The sequence below is a fragment of the Scylla paramamosain genome, chromosome 41, assembly GCF_035594125.1.
Source record: "Scylla paramamosain isolate STU-SP2022 chromosome 41, ASM3559412v1, whole genome shotgun sequence".
NCBI lineage: Eukaryota > Metazoa > Arthropoda > Malacostraca > Decapoda > Portunidae > Scylla > Scylla paramamosain.
In genome coordinates, this window is record NC_087191.1 from 3,936,067 (window position 1) to 3,957,774 (window position 21,708).

Below are 21,708 nucleotides of genomic sequence, written 5' to 3' on the forward strand. Positions count from 1 at the left end.
AAATTGTTGCGGATAATAATACCAAAAAAACATTCTTACTTGAGGGGAAGGAATTAACTGGTGGGTGAGATGTATAGTTGGAAGAAATTAAGTGGATGGAGGAGGCTATGTCTTTGCCCCGCCAACCTCCTGTCTAAATACATTTACCCGTCTGTCATTACTAATCGATTGAAAATTAGGCAGTTGAAGAATGTCATGCTCAAAACGATATATTTTGCATTGTCGAGAACGTGAGCTACCCTGCTATAAAAACATGAAAGTTTAGACTCACACTGAGGAGTAGGGTATATGTCAAGGTCAGAACAATGACCACACCAGGGACAAATTCTGCCTTCCGTGACCAAACTCAAAACACCAGAAACATTGTGAAGGATAGTTAACATAAACCTTTACTGGGAGAGGAAGAGGACTAATCTTAGCATGCTCGGTAGATAAAAACCATAAAAAATATAAACGTGAGAATGATCATATTGCTATTTTCTCTAATCCTCGATACCCATTGAACATTGCCCGGGCACAAGCAAAGAACGTCATCATCTGAGAATTCATACATGTCCTGATTCTAGACACGCCCTCTGGAGTATTTAAACATGTAATGTGGTTTGATGCTTTTAAAGATTCCGTCGGAAGGACAAGGTAGATAAATCGAGGAACATCATGGCATGTAATAAATCCTTAGCTGGAATCAACACATCCTTACCATACTTCTTGGTGGTACTTGTAGTGAGAACTGCAATCTCTTTTTCTAGATACTTAACAGTATGAATAAAGTTATCTCGACCCTCCCCATATTATGCCACAAACCAGTAAGCTGTAGGGGTGTGGTGAACTTTGGGAGCACGTTCTTCAGTATCACGAAAAATATTGGGATATAATAATTCTCGCTATCAACGGCATTGCTTGATCGAGTGATATCAGAAATTAAAGGCGTCTTCTATTTTGATGTAATTCGTTTTAGATCACTGATTTGGTCGCGCGGCCCGTGTTTTACTTACATCTTGACCTAGATCTGGGTGATCTAGATCATGATCTAGGTAATCTGGGTTCAGAGGTGAGTTATAGCAAACGAAACTAAGTTGCTGGCAGCGACCATATTAGCAGCCGAGTAACCTCCATTTGGGACTTCTTAAGGGAAATACATAAGAAAATAGCCGATATGCCCGAAGGAGAAACTGAATGATAATGAATCGTTGCAGAATGCTGTTGTAGACACAATGTTTATGATAGTGGTGTAACATATACCATGAAACAAGGGAGATGTAAGCCACACCAATTCTTGGTTTAATGGCTTTCCATTATAATTCTGTGGCCATTACCCCATCTACCAACGACTACATGATGAGGCAAAGTAGGTAAATGACACATCTTAACTTTTGAAGCACCTCGGTAATGGCGTCAATAGTATCAGAACACGGGCCTAACCTTACCGTACATCTAAATATTTCTTCATTTTGCATTTCACTACAACTACTTTCAGCATTATGTATGTGAATAGAGGTTTGTATTTAGAGTTTACTCTACAACGTTCATGGCCACGCATGCAACCCAGTCTTGTGCTGCCACTAATTTATCCTTTAATGCAACCCAGTCTTGTGCTGCCACTAATTTTTCCTTTAAGGAGAATCAGCCAGGGGTGGCTGGGACCCAGGGGTGGCCTTCTTAAGTCTAAATTCCTCAAGAAATTTAGGTCTTGTTGACACTTCCTTAAATCACAGTAGCGAGCACCAACAGTCTACCGGTTCTGACAACTGGGCAGCGACTTGCTTGTGTTATTATTGATTTGATCGGTAATGGTTCCAAACATTATGCATAGACATAGATTAGTAAAAGATTGTCAAGACAGGACTGAAAAGCTGACCAGCAGGGTCTTCCCGCATCAGAAGCAGCAGCAGTGGGAGTACAAGCTCCAACCTGCACGTGCATCACCAGTACGGCCAGAGGGTGAAGTCTCGAGGGTCTAGTCGACCGCTCCTCGAGGAGCAGAGGAATTTTGTTTATATAGTCATAAGTATACTGTGTGAAGGGAAGACTCCATGGACCAAGGGCAACCGCCTAGGCGGACTTTAAGTGAGGCGAGAGCTGGCCGCCGCGGACGGAATACTTCGTCCCCATTGGGGTCATTCGTTTTAAAGAATTATCCCCTCATGATTCCAAAGTTTGTCCCCGACGGAGCTAAGACCTTCTTCCACAACGTATCCCAGCCCAGACACCCAAACATCCAACACGGGACGAACTCAAATGGTGGCCCTTCTGACAGGTAGTAACATTGGACCTTACTGGCAGCCTAACTCCGGAGACCATTTAGTCTGGTCCCTCGCTGGCGACCTTCCTAGCATGGGTAGCCCTCTGTAATAACCGCAGTACGGCGGAGTAAAAGTCCAAGCAACTGTGGCAGGGAGATCTTTACTGAAGTGTAGTTTGCTATACAGGGGCTGCAGCTTAAAGGTCCAAGTAACTGTGGCAGGGAGGTCTTTACTGAAGCGTAGTTTGCTTTAAAGGGGCTGGAGCTTGACTGACCTCATGCTGGAGGTAGTCTCAATTCGACTCGACTGAACGAGTAACAGAAACGGTAACCCTGTATGAACAACAGTGACCGATACAGTAAACCTTAACAATTATAACACCCCTCCCTCTTTAAAATTTATGAAGCAATACCAAACTAGTATAAAGCCAAGCCAAAAGGAAACAAAAAAAAAAAAAAAATACGTAACAAATATGGACTAAATATATAAAGGTGAAAAAAAACAAGAAAAATTAATCCCAAATTATCTGCAAACGGTCTGGTCCCTTGCGTAACGTTTCCGAACGGCGTCTGCGTGGTGCCTCATCCACCCCAGACGGCTCTCGTAACGGAAAACTCAGCTCTGACTCTCAGTGTCTTTCCGCTCCCGTGTCGAATCAGGGACGTCGCTAGAATATCCCGTGACTGATCCGAATCGCCTGCTGCTTCCAGAGGCGGCATCAAGCTCGAGCGTAGCAAACCTTGCTTCGCGTCTCCCACCGCGGTATCCGAGATGTCCAAGGGAGGAGATACCATGTACTTAGCGATATTGTCCTCCTTCTCCAGGCTTCTTCTTCTCCTCACATAGCTGATATGACGTCGTACAATTCGTCCATCGAACAGTTCACATTGAAAAAAACTGGATCAGTGTTTTGTACAATTACGCTTGGTAACCATTTTTTACCCAAAGAAAAATTAACAGTATAAACGTCATGCCCTACCTGAAACCCCCTTGGCCGTGTTCTTTGATCATGGTAATACTTCTGCATTTTTTGCTTCCTCTGAACTATCCAGGATGGCTGGATACAACAAGTCCAAACAGGTTCTTAATTTTCTTCCCACTAAAAGCTCAGCAGGGGACACTCCTGTTTTTAGACTCTACGGAGCCTCCTGTCATTTTTCCTAGGGAATTTTTTAAATGTTGCACGGCCCGTTCCGCCAAACCGTTGGAAGCTGGATGATAGGGAGAAGTTTTTTTTGCCAACAGTACCATTTTGTCTCAAAAATGCCTCAAACTTCGCACTACAAAAATTGGTGCCATTATCTGTCACTACAGTATGAGGAAATCCTTGTAACGCGAAGGGGATTTGTAACTTCAATGGCAGAAGACGAAGAGGCTGAATGTACAAAATAAACGTTGATCCAACTGGAATGCACATCAACGATGACGAGGGACATCTTACCCTTAAAAGACCCTGCGTAATCCAGATGTAACCTCGACCAGGGTTTCTGCGGATGCAGAGAGGAGTCAGGATGAAGATTTCTCAGCTGTTGGCACTGCGAACACTGCTGCACGGTTAATTCAATACCTCTATCTATATTGGGACACCACACATAACCAAGTGCAATGCCTTTCATGCGCGAGACCCCTGGATGAGTTTCATGTAGTTCTGCTAAAACTTTCTTCCTTACTACCGAAGGCACTGCCACTCTTGATCCCCACAAAATTATTACATTTTGAATACTTAACTCCTTTTCCCTTTTAAAATATGGTTTCTGTGCTTCCTCCAATACTCTGTCAGGCCAACCGTAAAGGATGCTACCTCTGACTGTTGACATTGTGGGGTCTCTGTCCATCCACTGCTTCAAATGCCTTGCTGTGACAGGGGCCGCATCTAGTCGCTCCAACAAACACACCACGTCCTCTGGCACAGGCGTAACCTTCGGTCATTCTGGGAGAGGAAGGCGGCTCAAAGCATCCGCGTGTACAGTCTCCTTCCCTGGTTTGTCAGTGATGGTATACTCATACGCAGATAATGTTTAAGGCCCAGCGCTGGATACGACTAGAAGCCATTACAGGAACTGGCCTATTTTCATCAAATAAGCTTTTAAGTGGTTGGTCAGATATTATCTCGAAATGGCGCCCATACAAATAGTTATTAATTTTTTTTAACACCAAATACTATGGCCAAACCTTCTATCTGTACTTCAGCATACGAGTACTTTCGTTCAGCTGCACTCAAGGTTTGGCATGCAAAAGCAATCGGTTTCTCCTCTCCCGACTCCATGCGGTGTGCAAGAACAGCTCCCAAACCGTGTGGGGACGTGTCAAATGTGAGCAGGAGGGGCTTCCTGACGTCATAGTGCGCCAACACTCTGGAGCTCGCCAACAGCTTTTTAGATTGGAAAAGTGCCTGCTCCTCTTCTGGCCCCCATTGCCACTTGGCGTCTTGCTGTAACAGTCTGTACAATGGGACGAATATTGTAGAAAGATTAGGGACATATCGGCCATAGTAATTTACAAGGGCTTAATATGCCTTCAATTCAGTGACGTTCCTTGGTGTGGGCGCCTTTATAATAGCTCGAACCTTCTCCTCAAAAGGGTGCAGCCCCTCAGCATTAATTTTATGGCCTAAATAGGTGACCTCAGGTGCTTGGAAAATACATTTCTTTAATTTCAACCTCACCCCTGCCGCATCCATACGTCTCAAAACTTCTGTCAGGTTATTTAGATGTTCTGTTTCAGATTTTCCTGTCACTAGTATGTGATCCAAATAAACTACCAAGTGAGGCATAACCTGAAGCAAATTTTCCATCACTCTCAGGAAAATTCCAGGCGCTGAGGAAACCCCATATAGTAAACGATTGTAGATGAATAATCCCTTATGTGTATTTATTGCTACACATTTCTTTGATTCTTCCTCTAGTGGCAGTTAAGAATAAGCATGCGAGAGATCTAATTCTGAGAAGGTCTTCCCTCCTGACAAATTAGCAAATAAATCAATTTTAGGGATCGGGCAACTGTCCACTCTACACACGCTGTTCAGTCATCTTGTAGTCCCCACAATTACGTATGGGTTTATCTTCCTTAAACTATCGGGACTATAGGTGCTGCCCATTGAGAACTGCATCGCCTCAATCACCCCATCCTCAACCAGTCGTTCCAGCTCTTGCTCCACTTGGTCTCTCAAGGCATGGGACAACGGGCGAGCCTTGCAGAACTTGGGTTGAGCATCCTTATGTACACGAATGGCAGCCTTGGTGCTTCAGATTTTACCCAACTCATCTTTGAAAACGTTATTGAAACGGGGAATAACACCGTCACAATCCGAGCCACAACTGTAAATTGTTCCCCACTTAAACTTAATTTGCCTTAGCCAATTTCTCTGTTAAGTTTGGCCCATTTCCGTCCACCTTAAGGGAGATGAATGAAGGTCAACTAATAGTCCCAGTCTTCATAATGCTTTGAGGGGGATGGAAAGAGAGGCGGTGGTGTGGCGGTTAGCACAATGGTGATAGGAGCCAGTGATAGGCCTACCTACACAGAAGATTGACTTGTGGTAGCAAAACACTAAGGGGTGGACGTGGACCATGGTGACATTACATGTAAATATTGAAAAATATTAGCGTTTCCATCTTAGGGAGGCAATAAATATTGTTATATTAGGCTGGTTTAAATTAATTAAGTTCATTAATTTCACAGCTGATCCCTTCATTGTGCTAATAACGTCTTGAAAAAGAAAAAAAAGGGTTATATTTCCTGAAAAATGAAGTCGTTATCACTAAATTAGTAGGCTAAAGTTATTTACATAACCCCTTTCCCCCTTGTATACTTAACTTCATCACTGTTATTATGTTCTCAGGTGGCAACGTTTCACTTCCCCCCGGAGATCATATATCGATATGATGCAAACGGTAACGTGCTGGACAGGTACGGAGGGAACGTCCGGATGGTAGAAACTGTCGCTGAGATATTCAACTTTTCTATGCATTACATTGAGCCGCCACATGGTTGGTTGGGTGTTTTTTTTTTTGTGTGTGTGTGTGTGTGTGTGTGTGTGTGTGTGTGTGTGTGTGTGTGTGTGTGTGTGTGTGTGTGTGTGTGTTTGGTTGGGTGGTTTGTTTGTTTGTGTGTGTGTGTGTGTGTGTGTGTGTGTGTGTGTGTGTGTGTGTGTGCGATTTAATATGGTCTTGCTTGTATGCAGGACTCGTGTCAGTGGTATGCAACCTTTACCAGATATTTCTCATATGGACATTATACAAAAATAAATAAGTTCATTAATAATAATAATAATAATGATAATAATAATAATAATAATAATAATAATAATAATAATAATAATAATAATAATAATAATAATAATAAAAACAATAATGGAAAAAAAATAAGCTGTGTCTTGATTTTTTTTTCTTCAAGAACACAGCAATGTATGTTTCTCGTGGCTGAAAAAAATGGTAAATCTACAGTAGACTGGTTAAGTTGGGATCAATTAGGTTAGATCAGATCAGGTTAGAGCAGGTCATATCAGATCAGATAAGGTTAGATTAGGTTAGGTTAGTATGTGATGTCCTGGAAGCGACGCAGCGGAGTGCAGTTGTGCCGGCTCGTGAGCGCACCATCCTTCATTTTCACATATATATATATATATATATATATATATATATATATATATATATATATATATATATATATATATATATATATATGTATATATATATCCTTTTTTTAGTTATAGTGAGCAGGTTTTATTTGTATATATATATATATATATATATATATATATATATATATATATATATATATATATATATATATATATATATATATATATATATATATATATATATATATATATATATATATATATATATATATATATATATATATATATATATATATATATATATATATATATATCTTTTTTTTAGTTATAGTGAGCAGGTTCTATTTGTAAATGTTACAAGTGGCCAGAGAGAGCCAATATAATAATAATAATAATAATAATAATAATAATAAACGGTTTATAATTCAGGCAGTTAACAAACTGAAAATTTACAGAGGGGATGGGGAAATACTTAACATTAATCCTAAAGCTAAGTCTAATCTAGAAGGGAAATACTATTGATTGATGGCTCGCACCATGGTGGGAATCGCGCTGAGTCTGTAACGGTCCGTGCGCGGCGCCTTTAGGGGCGTTATCTTGCTGAGGTGTCTGGTGGCACGGACCGGGCGAGGAGCGTCAGGCGGCAGCATGTGTCTGAGATGTGGATGATGCAGCAGTCCCTTTCCAAACTTCTCCAGAGCCTCACGGTGCCTGGTGGATAGTCTGGACAGACTCAGGGTGGTCAGGGCTTCATCATAGGTGGTGTAGGCAGGGCCAAGAATGACCCTGCACGCCCTTTTCTGCACACTCTCCAGCTGTAGCTGTTGAGTGTGTGTGAGGGAAGAGGACCACGTTGGGGAGACATACATGAGTTTGGGGAGGATGAAGGTGAGGTACACCCCCCTTAACTCGTCTGTCGGAGTCCCCAGCGACCCGAGTCTGCGCAGCATGTACAGCCTGTAGGTAGCGGATCTTACGGTGCTGGCGACATGCTGCTTCCAGGTCAGCTGGTCGTCCACCGTGACTCCGAGAAGCTTGGCACATCGGACCACCTGGAGGGGGTGAGGGCCCACTGTGAGCTGGGGAGTTGGCACTGGTACAGAGGAGGTACAGAAATGCATCACCACAGGTTTGCTGTGGTTGATGGTCATCCTGCTCTCCTCCGTCCACGTCTGCAGTCGCTCCAGAATTGCTTGCAGTGGCGAGTAGTCCGGGTTCTTGTTGGAAACTGGGACGCCCACGGTGCAGTCTTCCACATACTTCCAGCGATGGGGGATGTCAGTGAGGGCGTCGTTAATGAGGAGGAAGCATAGCGGACACATCTTGGTCCCCTGGGGGACCCATGTCAGCTGTTGGAAATTAGAAACAGAGCCCTGATAGCGAACGGCCTGACGCCTCCCTGTGAGGAAGTCGGCTAGTCACGCTACCAGGTTAGGAGGGAGACCCAGACTTATTGCCTTGCTGATGAACACAGTGTGATCAACAAGATCAAAGGCTTTTTTGAAGTCCACAAAAGCAACAGCTAGAGAGGTGTTTCGCTTGTCCAGATGGCTGTGGATGAATTCAAGGAAGCTGGTCAGTTAATGGGAGGTGGAGGTGGCTTTAATATTTCCAAACTGTCTGATATCCACGGTATTACAAATTTTGGTGCAGGTCCAGTCATACACAAAATCTTCACAAGTATATTATTGTAAACAATATATGTGTGTTATCATGCATTTATCTAGTATGTGTATGTTATCTATATGTTAGGTTATCTATGTGTGTGTTATTTATCTAGTTGTGTATGTTATTTAGTATCTAGTATGTGCGTGTTTCAATTAGTAGGCGTTCTGTGTGTGCATGTGAGGCTCCCGTTAGCGAGATTTGGAGAGAGAGTTGGCGTGGGTCGCGGTGCTTGGCGTCTCGAGGAGACGCGTTTTGCCCCTACTCTTATCTACGACTTGTTCTGCACCTGTGAGGGCAGTGTTGCACCCTGTACCCGTCTGAGGACGTGGTAGCTAATCTGCTGGTGTATTGTGCAAGTGACTGTGACGTTAAGGGAAACGTTCTCGAATTTGGAAAAAAAAAAAAAAAGCGGAAATATTTGTGTGGACACCAGCCACCACGACGCACTTGGTGATATGCTTGCCAGATGCGTAACGTGTCCCTTTTAATGTCTAGCTAATTTAAATGTCCGGGATATTTAAAGCCCCACTGCTCTTTGCCACGCCCTCATTTGACCCAATGTTTATTTTCCTCGTATTTTGACTAATTTATGAGCTTTTTTTTTTTTTTGCTGTGCGACAACTTGGGCTGTGTGTAGTGGCAGCAAGGACACCACCAGCTGGCTACTAGACCCAGTGAAAGCGTTGAATAGCAGAGAGTAATACGTAGTATTATCTGATTATTTTACCCTGTTTTATTCGCTTATTTGAGTTGTTAATATATATATATATATATATATATATATATATATATATATATATATATATATATATATATATATATATATATATATATATATATATATATATATATATATATATATATATATATATATATATATATATATATATATATATATATATATATATATATATATATATATATTATGAGCTTTTTTTTTTTTTTGCTGTGCGACAACTTGGGCTGTGTATAGTGGCAGCAAGGACACCACCAGCTGGCTACTAGACCCAGTGAAAGCGTTGAATAGCAGAGAGTAATACGTAGTATTATCTGATTATTTTACCCTGTTTTATTCGCTTATTTGAGTTGTTAATATATATACGTATATATATATATATATATATATATATATATATATATATATATATATATATATATATATATATATATATATATATATATATATATATATATATATATATATATATATATATATATATATATATAATCCAAATGCCTCGTGTGAGTGCAAAGAAGAAGGCTTTGAGCGATCTAAATCGCCAGAAGCTATTGAAAAGAGAGGAAAATGGTGGTGCTGCTAGCGGGGCTAGCCCCGGGCCGAGTCCCGTTTCTCCCTCTCCTCCTCCTCCTCTCGCCTCATCTGCTGCCGTCACTCCACCTTCTGCTGCTAGTTTCCGACATAGTTTGCTTCCAAGATCAACATAGAAACATCCAAGTTAGTAGTGGAAGTTCACTGTTGTGCATTTCAATGGAAACACGCAAACTAACTGGCCCTGACTACAAGCCTGGGGGCTTCTGAGGTGCCTGACATCCTGGCAACAATGAGGTGGGTTGGCTCCACTGATACCCTAAAGTAATATGCTATTTATGAATTAGTGAGCATATAATATACTTGCAGTGTATTATATACACTAATATTTAAATAACAGGAAACCAGGAGTCTGAGTAATGAAAACTATATTGCGAAGAGCACCTCACCTTCATTTGGGTCATATAGGTGACCTAAGCATGACATTTAAATGACCTGAACCTGTACTACGGCCTTTCCATGAAGTGCTAAAGGGAGATGTAAGTAGAAAATAGAATTTGGTAATTATTTCTGCCATTTTTAAGAAGTAGTACACTTGAGAAGATAAAAAATGCAATTATTTATAAATAATTTCTGGAGCATAAAAGTAAGAATAACTCAGTGGGTAATTATGCGATTTTAATAATTTTGGTCTCAAAATGTTCACGACACTCATATCTTTCAATGGCGGTAGAGGCATATCTTCTTTCACTCAAATAAACATATGCCATAATTTCAAAAGTCGATTTTCGGAGTAGAAAAAAAAAAAAAAAAATACCATCACCATTTTTTTTTTCTCGCTACGTTTAAACTTTAACCGGGCATGAACCTTATGCATGTTTCCTATCAGTGGGCAAAAGGACATTAATAATCTTCCTGTAGTTTTTTTACGCCATTTACATAATTTTGAAGGGACTAAAATCACCACATACTAATTATTTTTTCTACAAAACTAAAGCAGGTATTTTGATGAAATTGCTATGAGAGAATCATCATGCATGCCTGCACACTATGTAAAAAAATATTGGCCTAGATAAAAAATTAAGTCTGGGAGGATTAAAAATGTCATATTCATGAATGAACTCGAGAACGCTTCCCCTTAAGGAACTAGGAACTGTGCCGTGACTGTGTAATATGCCAGCCAGGAGAATAAACCATGCGAGTCCAGCTCCGTCCGCCTTTCTGTCCGTCCCTGCCTCCAATTATAATTATTTCACAAGACCACCGGTCACAGGACCCACGTGAGTGAGTGGTAAGTTGAAAAAAGAGATCAGCCAATAAATCCTGACGAGTGCCTGACAGACAGTAAGTAGCAAGAAGGAGTGCGATGAAAACAGACTGATGGCCAAAATAAGTGCTAAACAAAAAGTGTCCAGGTTCTTGCTGGTTCTAGAAAGAGGAGGTAGAAGACACAAGGGGCACAGAACGCGGACAGAGGAAAGATGGTGGATGGCTTGGTGAGCAGCATGGGTGATGGGCATGGTGTTGCTAAGCGTTGGTGGGGCTGCTTCTCTCGCCCAGGAGAGAGCCAGATCTGCTGGCCCTCTTAATACAGATGTCAAAAGAAGAGCGGGCACGGCTGTCGGTACAGCTATCACTACCGAAGGCACAGCAGTGGGCACAGAAGATGTTACAGCAGATGGCACGGCACGAAGAACGGATGGAAGGGCTTAAGATACAGCAAGCAGAACAACATTCACAGCAGATGACATAGATAGCACAGCAGGCGGCACAGCGGGTACAGCAGGAGGTGTAGCAGGCACAGGAGACAACACTGCGAGTACAGCAGTTGCGGCAGACGGAACAGCAGATCCTGAAGACGGTGGAGGACGGCATTTCCGCCCTCCAGAGCGAGTTGCAGGCGGTGCAGGCTCGGAGCCAGCGGAGCTCAGACGAGAGCAACGCCCGTGCCGGGGTGGAACCCCAAGAGACCGTTAGTGAGTGCTGTGTCTACGGCAAAGAAAGACCACAGGAGCCCGACGGTGAGCGCTGTCTGCGGCAAGAAAGGACCACAGTAGCCCAACGGTGAGCTTTGTGTCTGTGGGAAGGAAGGACCGCAGGATCACGACGGTGAGTGCCGTGTCTGCAGCAAGGAAAGACCGCAGGAGCCCGTCGTTGAGTGCCGTGCCTGCGGCAAGAAAGGACCGCAGGAACCAGACTGTGAGTACCATGCCTGCGACAATGAAGAACCTGCCTGGTCACCTGCCTTGAGCGTCCTCGCGAGAAACAAGTCTAGATACATATACCTATCTATGTCATAGCCTGGTGTCATGGCCTGTTTCCTGTAGAGAGACCCTGCCCTTAAGGAATTTATACAAAATCGAAATCCGTCTAAGGAGACGGTACAAGGGAATCATTAAAATCAACGTTATGACAAGTGGTATGATGAAGGAAGGATGAATATGAGTCTGTAAATAGCGAGGTAAAGAATAATGGACAGATGACTCTAACTCAAAGAAATTTGCAAAATTTGCGACGTCCACCTCCTCCTCCGACACTTCCTCCAGCACATTGAAGGGGTTTCTCGTCTCCACGCAAGGCACCTTGAGGACATTCAGCTTCTTGGCGCCACTGTACACAACCAGTGATTCTCCATCGCCTTATTAAGTAAGGTGACGATGGGGCACGACCCTGTCACAGGTGCTAAGATCCTCTCACAGAACTTAGCCTTCAGGTTTGAGATCCTCTCACGAAACAGAGCCTGCACCTCCAAGATCCTTCGATGCAACTCAGCCTCGACCTCTGAGATCTTCGCAACGAAGGCCTGGAGAACAAGAGAACTAACACAACCAGACGACTCAGCAACACCAGGCGCCATGTCTGCACTGGCCAGCTATAGCGCTCACTAAACACGTCTGTTCGTTAGGAACCCTGACCTGAGACTGAACCCTGACCTGAGATCAAAGAGAAGGAGTAGGACAAACAACTCTGAAACACGCGAAAAAGGAATATCTAAGCATTTTTGGTTTTGTAGTCATGAGTATGTGTAGGAGAATCGAGTCACGCAGCTTGCGCAAGGGAAGTAGCTTCGTCTAAGCTCACGTTCTCCTTCTCTTTAAGTATGTTATCATGCACCACTTCTACCTCATTAGACACTGAGTCAAAAACTTCAAATTTATTACCATAAAGGCGTTTAAGTACCAGAAGAGGCCTTCAAATTTAGAAGATAACTTCGAACTCCTCCCTGGGATCTGGATCATTACTGAATCACCTGGCTGTAACTCTACTGGAGAAGCATGTATATGTTGCTTCACAGCCATGGCCGTTTTTGATTCTTGAAGACATGTTTTCACCTCCCTATGGATGTCTGAAAAAAAAAAAATTGAAAATGAGCTTTTCCATAGTCATCTGCATTATACACAGGAGATTGAGGTTTGCCGAGATCATAAGGGAGCCTCAACTCTTGTCCATACACAATATAATGGGAAGTATGTCCCGTTGACTCACAAACGCTGCCATTTATACAGGAGGCAACATGTCACCAATCTTCCCAGGTGTCTAACAAATTTCCTACCACCGGTCGCAGTTCTTCAAGGATTTTTCTATTTGACCGTTCTACTATACTAATCCATTGCCCACAGGGTGGTGAGTTGTTATATGTGTGTGAGTTATGTTGTATTTCTGATAGTAGTGCGTTGCGAAACTCAGTCCCGTTATGATTTAGTAAAACTCGATGTGTTGAGTAAACCAGAAATAACATGCTAACAAGGGCGTCAGCAACGGCAGCTGCAGTCTTTTTCTTTCAGGGAAGCTACTACGACGCAGCGAGAAAAATGATCAACGCAGACTAGCAAATGCTTAGAACCCTGATGGCTAAGAGGTAGTTACAAAAGGTCTATCCACACCACATTGCAGGGCTTAGTGGGTGGAGGATACTCAAGAATAGGTGGAGGCTTCGGCACCGTTCCCTTATTCTGTGCGTACTTAGCACACAGCTCAACATGCTTTTCAATGTCTACACGCATAGTTGGCCAATAATGATATACACTTGCAGCAGTTAGGGTACAATCCTTCCTTGGATGACCGACAACAGAGGAATCTTGTACCAACTGTAAGACGGTAGGTACAAATCAGCCTCTCTCTCACCGCCGCAATGTTGCATATCTAGCTGTCTTCTACCGCTATTTTCATGCTAACTGCTCTTCTGATCTTGCTAACTGCATGCCTCCCCTTCTTCCGCGGCCTTGCTGCACAAGACTTTCTTCTTTCTCTCACCCCTATTCTGTCCACCTCTCTAACGCAAGAGTTAACCAGTATTCTCAATCATTCATCTCTTTCTCTGGTAAACTCTGGAACTCCCTGCCTGCTTCTGTATTTCCACCTTCCTATGACTTGAATTCCTTCAAGAGGGAGGTTTCAAGACACATTCATCAATTTTTGAACACTGCTTTGACCCTTTTGTGGGACTACCATTTCAGTGGGCATTTTTTTATTGGATTTTTGTTGCCCTTGGCCAGTGTCCTTCCTACATAAAAAAAAAAAAGAAATATCCCTCCGGAATTACCATTTTTGTTACTGGGTAGCGCTTATCCTGCCAATAGCAGCAAAGGAGGCTTTCCTTGTTGATTAAGAATAGTGATATAGGTTTTTTAATGCAGGAAGACTGACCTCATCCCCTGATTCAAGGTGATGAATAATTTTACCCCATGCATCATGTTGGCGTAGAGCAATTGCCAGTTTCTATATTGTGAAGTTTTTGATAGGTGGTGTCTGGTGTGTTACTGACCCTACAGGTACGTTACGAGAAAGTGAATCAGCCGCTCAACCTGGCACGTAGTTAATAGTTGGACTAAATTCTTGGATAGTTACATCCCAACGAGCGAGTCTACCCGAGAGTTTTCTACACTCGAAAACTTTAGTGACGGCTGTATAATCATTATACACGGTTATTGGATATCCAAATATTATACATGTGAATGATCTTAGGGCCCAAATGATAGTGAAAGCTTCATGAGGAGTCACGGAGTAATTAGACTCAGCGGAATTTAATGGTCTACTCGCGTATTCTATGACTTTGTTTTTACCTCTTTCGTCCGTTTGCATCAATATTGCACCAAGACCCAACGCACTAGCAACCATGTACAGAATAAATGGAGCTGTATAATCCTGGAAGGCAAGAACAGGTGAGTTGGTGAGAACAAACTTAAGGCAACGGAAACTTTGTTCCTGGGCAGTATTCTAATGAAAATGTACGTCATTTTTTTTAACAAAGTAGTTAGAGGCGACGCCATGCTGGCAAAACCTTTGATATATGATCTGTAGTAGCCACATAAACCTTAAGAAGGATCGGGCATTACCTACAGTTTTAGGGGTCGGAAAGTTTTAACTGCTTTAACTTTACCATCCAAATTGGGAATACCATCAGCATCAACGACATGCCCTAAAAAGGAGACGGATTTACGCAGGAAATCACACTTAGATAATTTTGCCTTGAGGCCAGCCTCTCTCAACCTTAGCAATAGTTATTCTAAGTCGTCTAGTTAAGCATAAAATATTTTCACCAATCATGGACGCGAATAAGGTGTTCATTATCCTCTGGAGGGTAATTGGCGCAGATTTTAATCCGAAAGGCATGTGTTAGCTTTCAAAATATCTTTTAGGTGTTCTGAATGCAGTTATTTCTCTGGATTCAGGTGCCAGTGATACCTGCCAGTAGCCACGTCTAGGCTACTGAAAACACTGTTTCCTCATCCTAAAGACATAAGAAGATCCTTCAGGACAGGAAGAGGATAACGATCATCCTACCAGTCTAAAATCAATTACAAGTCGATAAGTGCCATCCTTTTTGGGTGTCAAAAAGAGAGAGGTGTTCCAAGGCGACTGGGAATTCTGAATAGTCCCTTGGTTTAACATTTCCTTTATTTTTTTGTGTACAATTTCGCTTAGCAATCCTCACATGTGGTTTTGTTTCCTGGCTATGTCCAGACGGCTCGTGTGGCTTACCAGGAGTGGGTACCGCCAAAAGCGCTACTTAGTCCTCTGTTATGTTTGCACCCTTTGTCGCAAATTTTCCACCGCGTTACACTCATTAGTAGAATGGGTGCTAGTATTTTGCACGCGGCAGTATTTAGCAGTTGCACCAGATGATGTGGTAACATTTCCCTGAGTGTTAGCTGTTAGCTGAGTGTTACTGTTAGCTATTCGGTCAGCCACTGGGATCTTCTTAGGACGAACAGCGACATCACCCCTTGGCTTTGAAGCTGGAACTGAACCAGAAGCCGAGTGCTGAGGATTGACACTGGGTTGTGGTGCTTTCCTAAGTTTTTTTTTTTTTTTTTTTTTTGTTCTTCTGTTTGGGAAAGCATCTACTTGTTGTGTGTCCAGGTTTATTGCAATAATCACCCGCCAGCATTACTGTGTTGTCTCTGACCGCAGCGGCATGACTCCACTTCTAGATTTTGTCTGGGAGATGTTGGTTGAGTGGCGTCGACGGTAGACGCAGTATAACGAGAATTTGTCGTGCTTTCATCTAGTTTGGTTTTTAGTTTTTGTAAAACTCATGGAGAGTTTCACCACACTTATATTCTAGGAAAAGCAGACCCTTGCGTTCCCTACCCCTTAAAACAAGCATGTAGGTAATAATCTCTAAAAAAATTGTTCATGATCCTTGTCACTGAGGGTATCTTGATTAATGGATCCATTATACCTTTGAATTTTTACAATATCTGTAGCTACTTGACTAGTAAAGAGCAAAAGGAGGGCCTCGAGCCCTCCTTTTGCGAAAGCGGACTGAGCCAGGCGCTCACAGTCTGCTTTTATTGCCTGGACCACATGAGTTTTGGCAAAATCGGCAAAGATTTCCAGGAAGTGATTTTTAAACATGTCATAATCCTGGTTCTCTGTTGGCACCGTGAACGTACTTGAGTCCATTAAATAATGGACCAGAGAGCCAAGTTGAAATTTTGACTTGAGAAAAGATTTTATCATCCGGCTCGGTGATAAAAGCGTAAGACGTGACATCCTCGCACCTAACAATGAGTTTTCGGGATGAGTACCCTGAATCTGATCCCGAAAATGGGACTACATCAATGGTGGTGGAGAGTAATTTAAGAGGAACTCTCGTTGCACCTTGTGTGAATTGTCGTCCAGGACCAGTACCATGGGAGGTAGACATGATGTTAGTAGGTGATTTAGACTTGGTTTCCTTAGGAAGTGGGCGGTGTTGAGTGCCACTCCCTAGTTGATGCTGGTCATCACTCTCGCTAGACTCATCCTCCACATCACTCTGCTCTAAAAGCTCATTATCTTATGTCTCTGGATAAGTAGCCTAAGAATTACACATAATAAGTAAAAATTATGGTGTTGTATTAATATAATTTTCTTTGAAGTCTAGAAGAAAAATTCAAAGAGTTTTCAAAGAAAATTACAACACTAATAGAGTAAAAAAGCAAGAGTACATAGTTATTATGAATAATTAGTAAAAATGTTCATTGCATGAAATTTTATATATGTATATATATATATATATATATATATATATATATATATATATATATATATATATATATATATATATATATATATATATGCTCGTATATATATATATATATATATATATATATATATATATATATATTTTTTTTTTTTATTTATTTATTTATTTTTTTTATGAAGTGAAAATGAGTTTTACTAAAAAAAATCAAAAGTTGTAATTTTTCAAAGAAAAATATTTTACACAAAATATTTCTTTACTCAGTAAAGTGTAAAATAATTAAATAATTCACCACCAGGGCCACAAGGGTAAAAACAAGTGATGTTATTAAGTAAAGTGTCTATTGAAGTGTCAGCTAATGCATATTATATATGTTATATATATTATACTGGTGTTGAGTTACTCTAGGAGTAGTTTTACGGTGTTCCTTTGTGCTTCTTTATGCATGCTATGTCAGGGATGCTGAGTTACCCAGGACAGCTTGATCGCCTGGGCAAGTGCTGTCACAGATCTAGCAGTAGGCCGCAGGAAGAATCAACAGTTGCTGAAATAATCATATAAAATTAATATTTATACTAGATTGAGTATAAGCGACTTCAGTGTCGCGGTGACTCAGAGTTGAGGAAATTATCAGTGACTGATTGAGGCCCCGTCAACCGGTCGTAGCCAGTCAGTTCACCATTTCCTCATAATGAGTCTTATGAGTTTTCTATAAGCTGGCAATGATATGACAATAACATGGTAAGCAAAACTGTATAGGAGTTGACAAGGTAAAATGAAGCAAGGAGGCGAGGGCTTGACACGGGACGAAGCTGGATGCACCGAGGGGCGAGACATTCCGGGCGCCAGGAGTTAAGGCCGCACCGCGGGGCGAGGCGGAGAAGGCAGGACAGCTTGTTATCCGCAAAGATATGTACAGCTTCCCAGGTCCTCACCTCTTGTAGGCAGGAACCGCAATCCTCTTGCAGTATATTACTTCATACAAAACTGAGTTTGTAGGTTGGGATGGGTGTGGCACCGTATGTGTGGCTGTGGAGTGCCATGAGCGGTGGGGCGGAGGTAAAGAAGCACTTGAGAGTTTATAAGGGTTAATCTTGTCAGGCGAGAGTGGTATGAATGGGAGCCTCGAGCGGTAAACAAGACCATTTTTTTTTTTATACGTTGTACTAGCGACAGCGAAACAGTGCTGCTCATGGTTTTCTACCACCAGCTCACTCCTCACTTTCTCTAATGCTTCTTTCACTCACTCATTTCGACAATGTTTAGTGTTTTTCACTAACCCACGTTTTTAACGTTTTTTTTTTTCTTCTTTTTAGGCACAGTTTTCGTATACAGGTTTATCCCAAATAGCAACACCATTTATGTTCCCCTACTCGGCTGTTTGTCACGCCAGAGGCAAGAACATTTGATTTAATGTAACATGATATGAGTAGGCTTGAAATAGAGCTTGAATCAATATATATATATATATATATATATATATATATATATATATATATATATATATATATATATATATATATATATATATATATATATATATATATATATAGTTTATTTACACTCACAACAGAAGAGTTCACTCGTTACGGGAGGTTATAATAACGTGGTAGTGTTAGTTCTGGGATTACTGGAGAGACTAGCAATACCTCACTGTGTTTTGTTAAACAGTGGCATCACTTCACCTAGTTTTAGAGTTTGTTTAGAGTTCGTGCACACACTCACACCACTGAGTTCAACGGAGATACATCAGCAGACTTGCTTAGTAGCATTGTTCCTGCCGCACCCCTAGCCCGCTGCTAACTCCCTCGGGAAAGTGCCGCCGGAAACAGCCAGCGGACGTAGACATAACAACAGCACCTCGTGATCAGTCTGTGCTAGGAAGCAACATCTCAACAGATGCAAAACAATGTAAGATTCCGCAATGGAAGTTTCCTACTGTACATGAACAAAAATCCTACCTATTCCTACCTTACCTACCTATGGGTACAGGCAGCGGTGAGGGTGCCTCGGAGGAGGCGCAGGCCCAGCAGTGGATGCCGGCGGACGATGAGAGGAGGAGGACGGAGTAGCGAGCCTGGGCCTTCATTGCTGCTCTGCAGGATCAAGCAGCGAAGGGCCTGGGCCACCTGACGTTTGTTGAGAGAACAGCCAGCAGCGGCGTGGAGCAGGGGCGGACCCGAGCCTACGAGAGGGAGGCCGCCATGTGGACAGCAGCCGGGCCCCGCCCCGTGACGCAGGGGAAGCTGACGCCCTGCATCCTCACAGCCAACCCAGGAATAGGGGGAGCGGCAAGGCAGGCCAGAAGAGGAATAGGAGCCGCGAAGGGCTTGGAGGAGCCTGCTGGGAGTGTGGCAAGCGGGGCCACAAGCGGCAGCGGTGTAGCTAACAGAGTGAGCCACGGGCGGTCCAGAACACAGGCAAGCCACAGAAAGCAGCGGTGCGGCCAACTGTTTGGGCCACGATTGGTGGTGGCCACCGGTGAAGCAGACCACCGAAAGCAACGATGTGGCTAGGTGCGTGGGCCACGAGCAGTGATGGCCTCCGGTGAGGCAGACCATCGCAAACGAAGATGCTCAATGAACGAGGGAAGAGACACAAGTGTAGCAAACGCGAGTGGAAGCCAGCCGATTACCGCCGCCATCGCCGCCACCATGTGAAGGAGTCACGCCACGGAACCAGGACGACGCGCTGCTGTGAGGGTGTTACCTCCAAGAGGAGGCAGATAATGTGTCATGTATAATGTGTAACGTGTTCGTTTATATATTTATGCTTAGCTAATGTGTGTGTGAGGGATCGTCACATCCAAAGAGGGTGGCAATGTTATATAAGTGACAAGAATATTATTGTAAATGTTACAAGTGGCAAGAGAGAGCCAATATTATTGTAAGCAATATATGTGTACTATCATGCATTTATCAAGTAAATAAGGCCTGTAGTATTATTGTGTGTGTGTATGTGCGTGTTTGAATGTGTGGGGGTTATGTGTGGGTGTGTGAGGCCCACATTTGCGAAATTTTTCGAGGTTAGCGTGGATCGCGGTGCTGGGCCTGGGGACGCCGGCCCGCGGGTAGTTTCCGCCAGGATTCAATCTCGAGAAGATGCGTGCTGCCCTTGCTCCTGTCTGTACCTGTGAGGGCAGTGTTGTTCCCTGTACCCATCTGAGAACGTGGTAGCTAGTCTGCTGGTTTCCTGTGCGAGTGACTGTGACGTCAGTGAACTAGGAACTGTGCCGTGACTTTGTAAGGAGAATAAACCATGTGAGTTCAGCTCCCTCTGTCTTTTTGTTTGCCCCTGCCTCCAGGACGAGCTCCATATAACTCGCAAGATCCCATGTCACAGGACCCACGTGAGTGAGTGTTAAGTTGAACAGTAAGGTGAGTCAATAAATCCTGATGAGTGCCTGACAGACAGTAAGTAGTGTCAAAGGCAGCTAGGGAGGTCTGAATCTTACCGGCGGTTGTGCAGTAATATATATATATATATATATATATATATATATATATATATATATATATATATATATATATATATATATATATATATATATATATATATATATATATATATATATATTCTTAGTTACGAAAGTTATGTTTTCTGTAAAGTAAAATTGATGATAGGATATGTAACTTTTTGGTATGTAATGAGTTCTTGAATTCAGATATATTTATTCCTTGAGTATGGCCGTTCAGGTATTCTGTGGGGATATGAACTGGCGAACGGATCTTGGACGGGCTTGGTGGGCGTGTTTGAAAGAGGAGAGGGGGACATAGGCATTGCTAACCTTTTCATCTCGGATTTGGGAGGACGACACAAGTATCAACACTATACGTCATCATACGGACAGCAGGTAGCCATCATTATTGTAATTTTAAGAAAAGTGATTTTTCTTTATTTGATGATGATGAACTGGAGTACAGCCAGCTATACCAAATGTCACACTGTCCAATAAGTTTTGTTCAGCATCTTACATAAACCGCTCCCTACATCATAATTTATCTCTTGCTACTGTAAATTAAGACTGCTGTTGTGGTATGTTTTGTTCGTGTTTTAATGATTATATATCTGTCCTGTCGAAACTGCTCCGAACCTCACTCTTCCATTCATTAATGTCAAGTTTTCGGCTTTTAATCATTAACAAAAATAAATAAATAAATAAAAAAATATAATAAAAAAGAAATATATATATATATATATATATATATATATATATATATATATATATATATATATATATATATATATATATATATATAAAGTAATGTTATTGATCTTTTTTTTCTTCTTAACTCAAGACTTGTTTATCAGAAAGTGAGATGACGAAGTGTAAGGTTCAGCTTTTGAACACGAGATTTTTTTTTCAAACCATATTCCTATTTTGTGTTACATGATTATCATATTTTATGATTCATTAAAATACAGATAAAATGTCTGTTTAGAATCTAATAACTGAATACTTACTGACATTCAG

General features: G+C 42.1%; 1 protein-coding gene across 1 annotated transcript in view; it reads left to right on the forward strand.

The window, feature by feature from the left end:
- LOC135092856 (ionotropic receptor 21a-like) overlaps window positions 1–21,708 on the forward strand; it is a 158,385-nt gene that overhangs the window by 116,417 nt on the left and 20,260 nt on the right. The window contains exons 6-7 of the mRNA XM_063991603.1: window positions 6,085–6,232; window positions 20,930–21,087. Of these exons, the coding sequence (XP_063847673.1) occupies window positions 6,085–6,232; window positions 20,930–21,087 (306 nt within the window). The remainder of the gene's footprint in view (window positions 1–6,084; window positions 6,233–20,929; window positions 21,088–21,708) is intronic.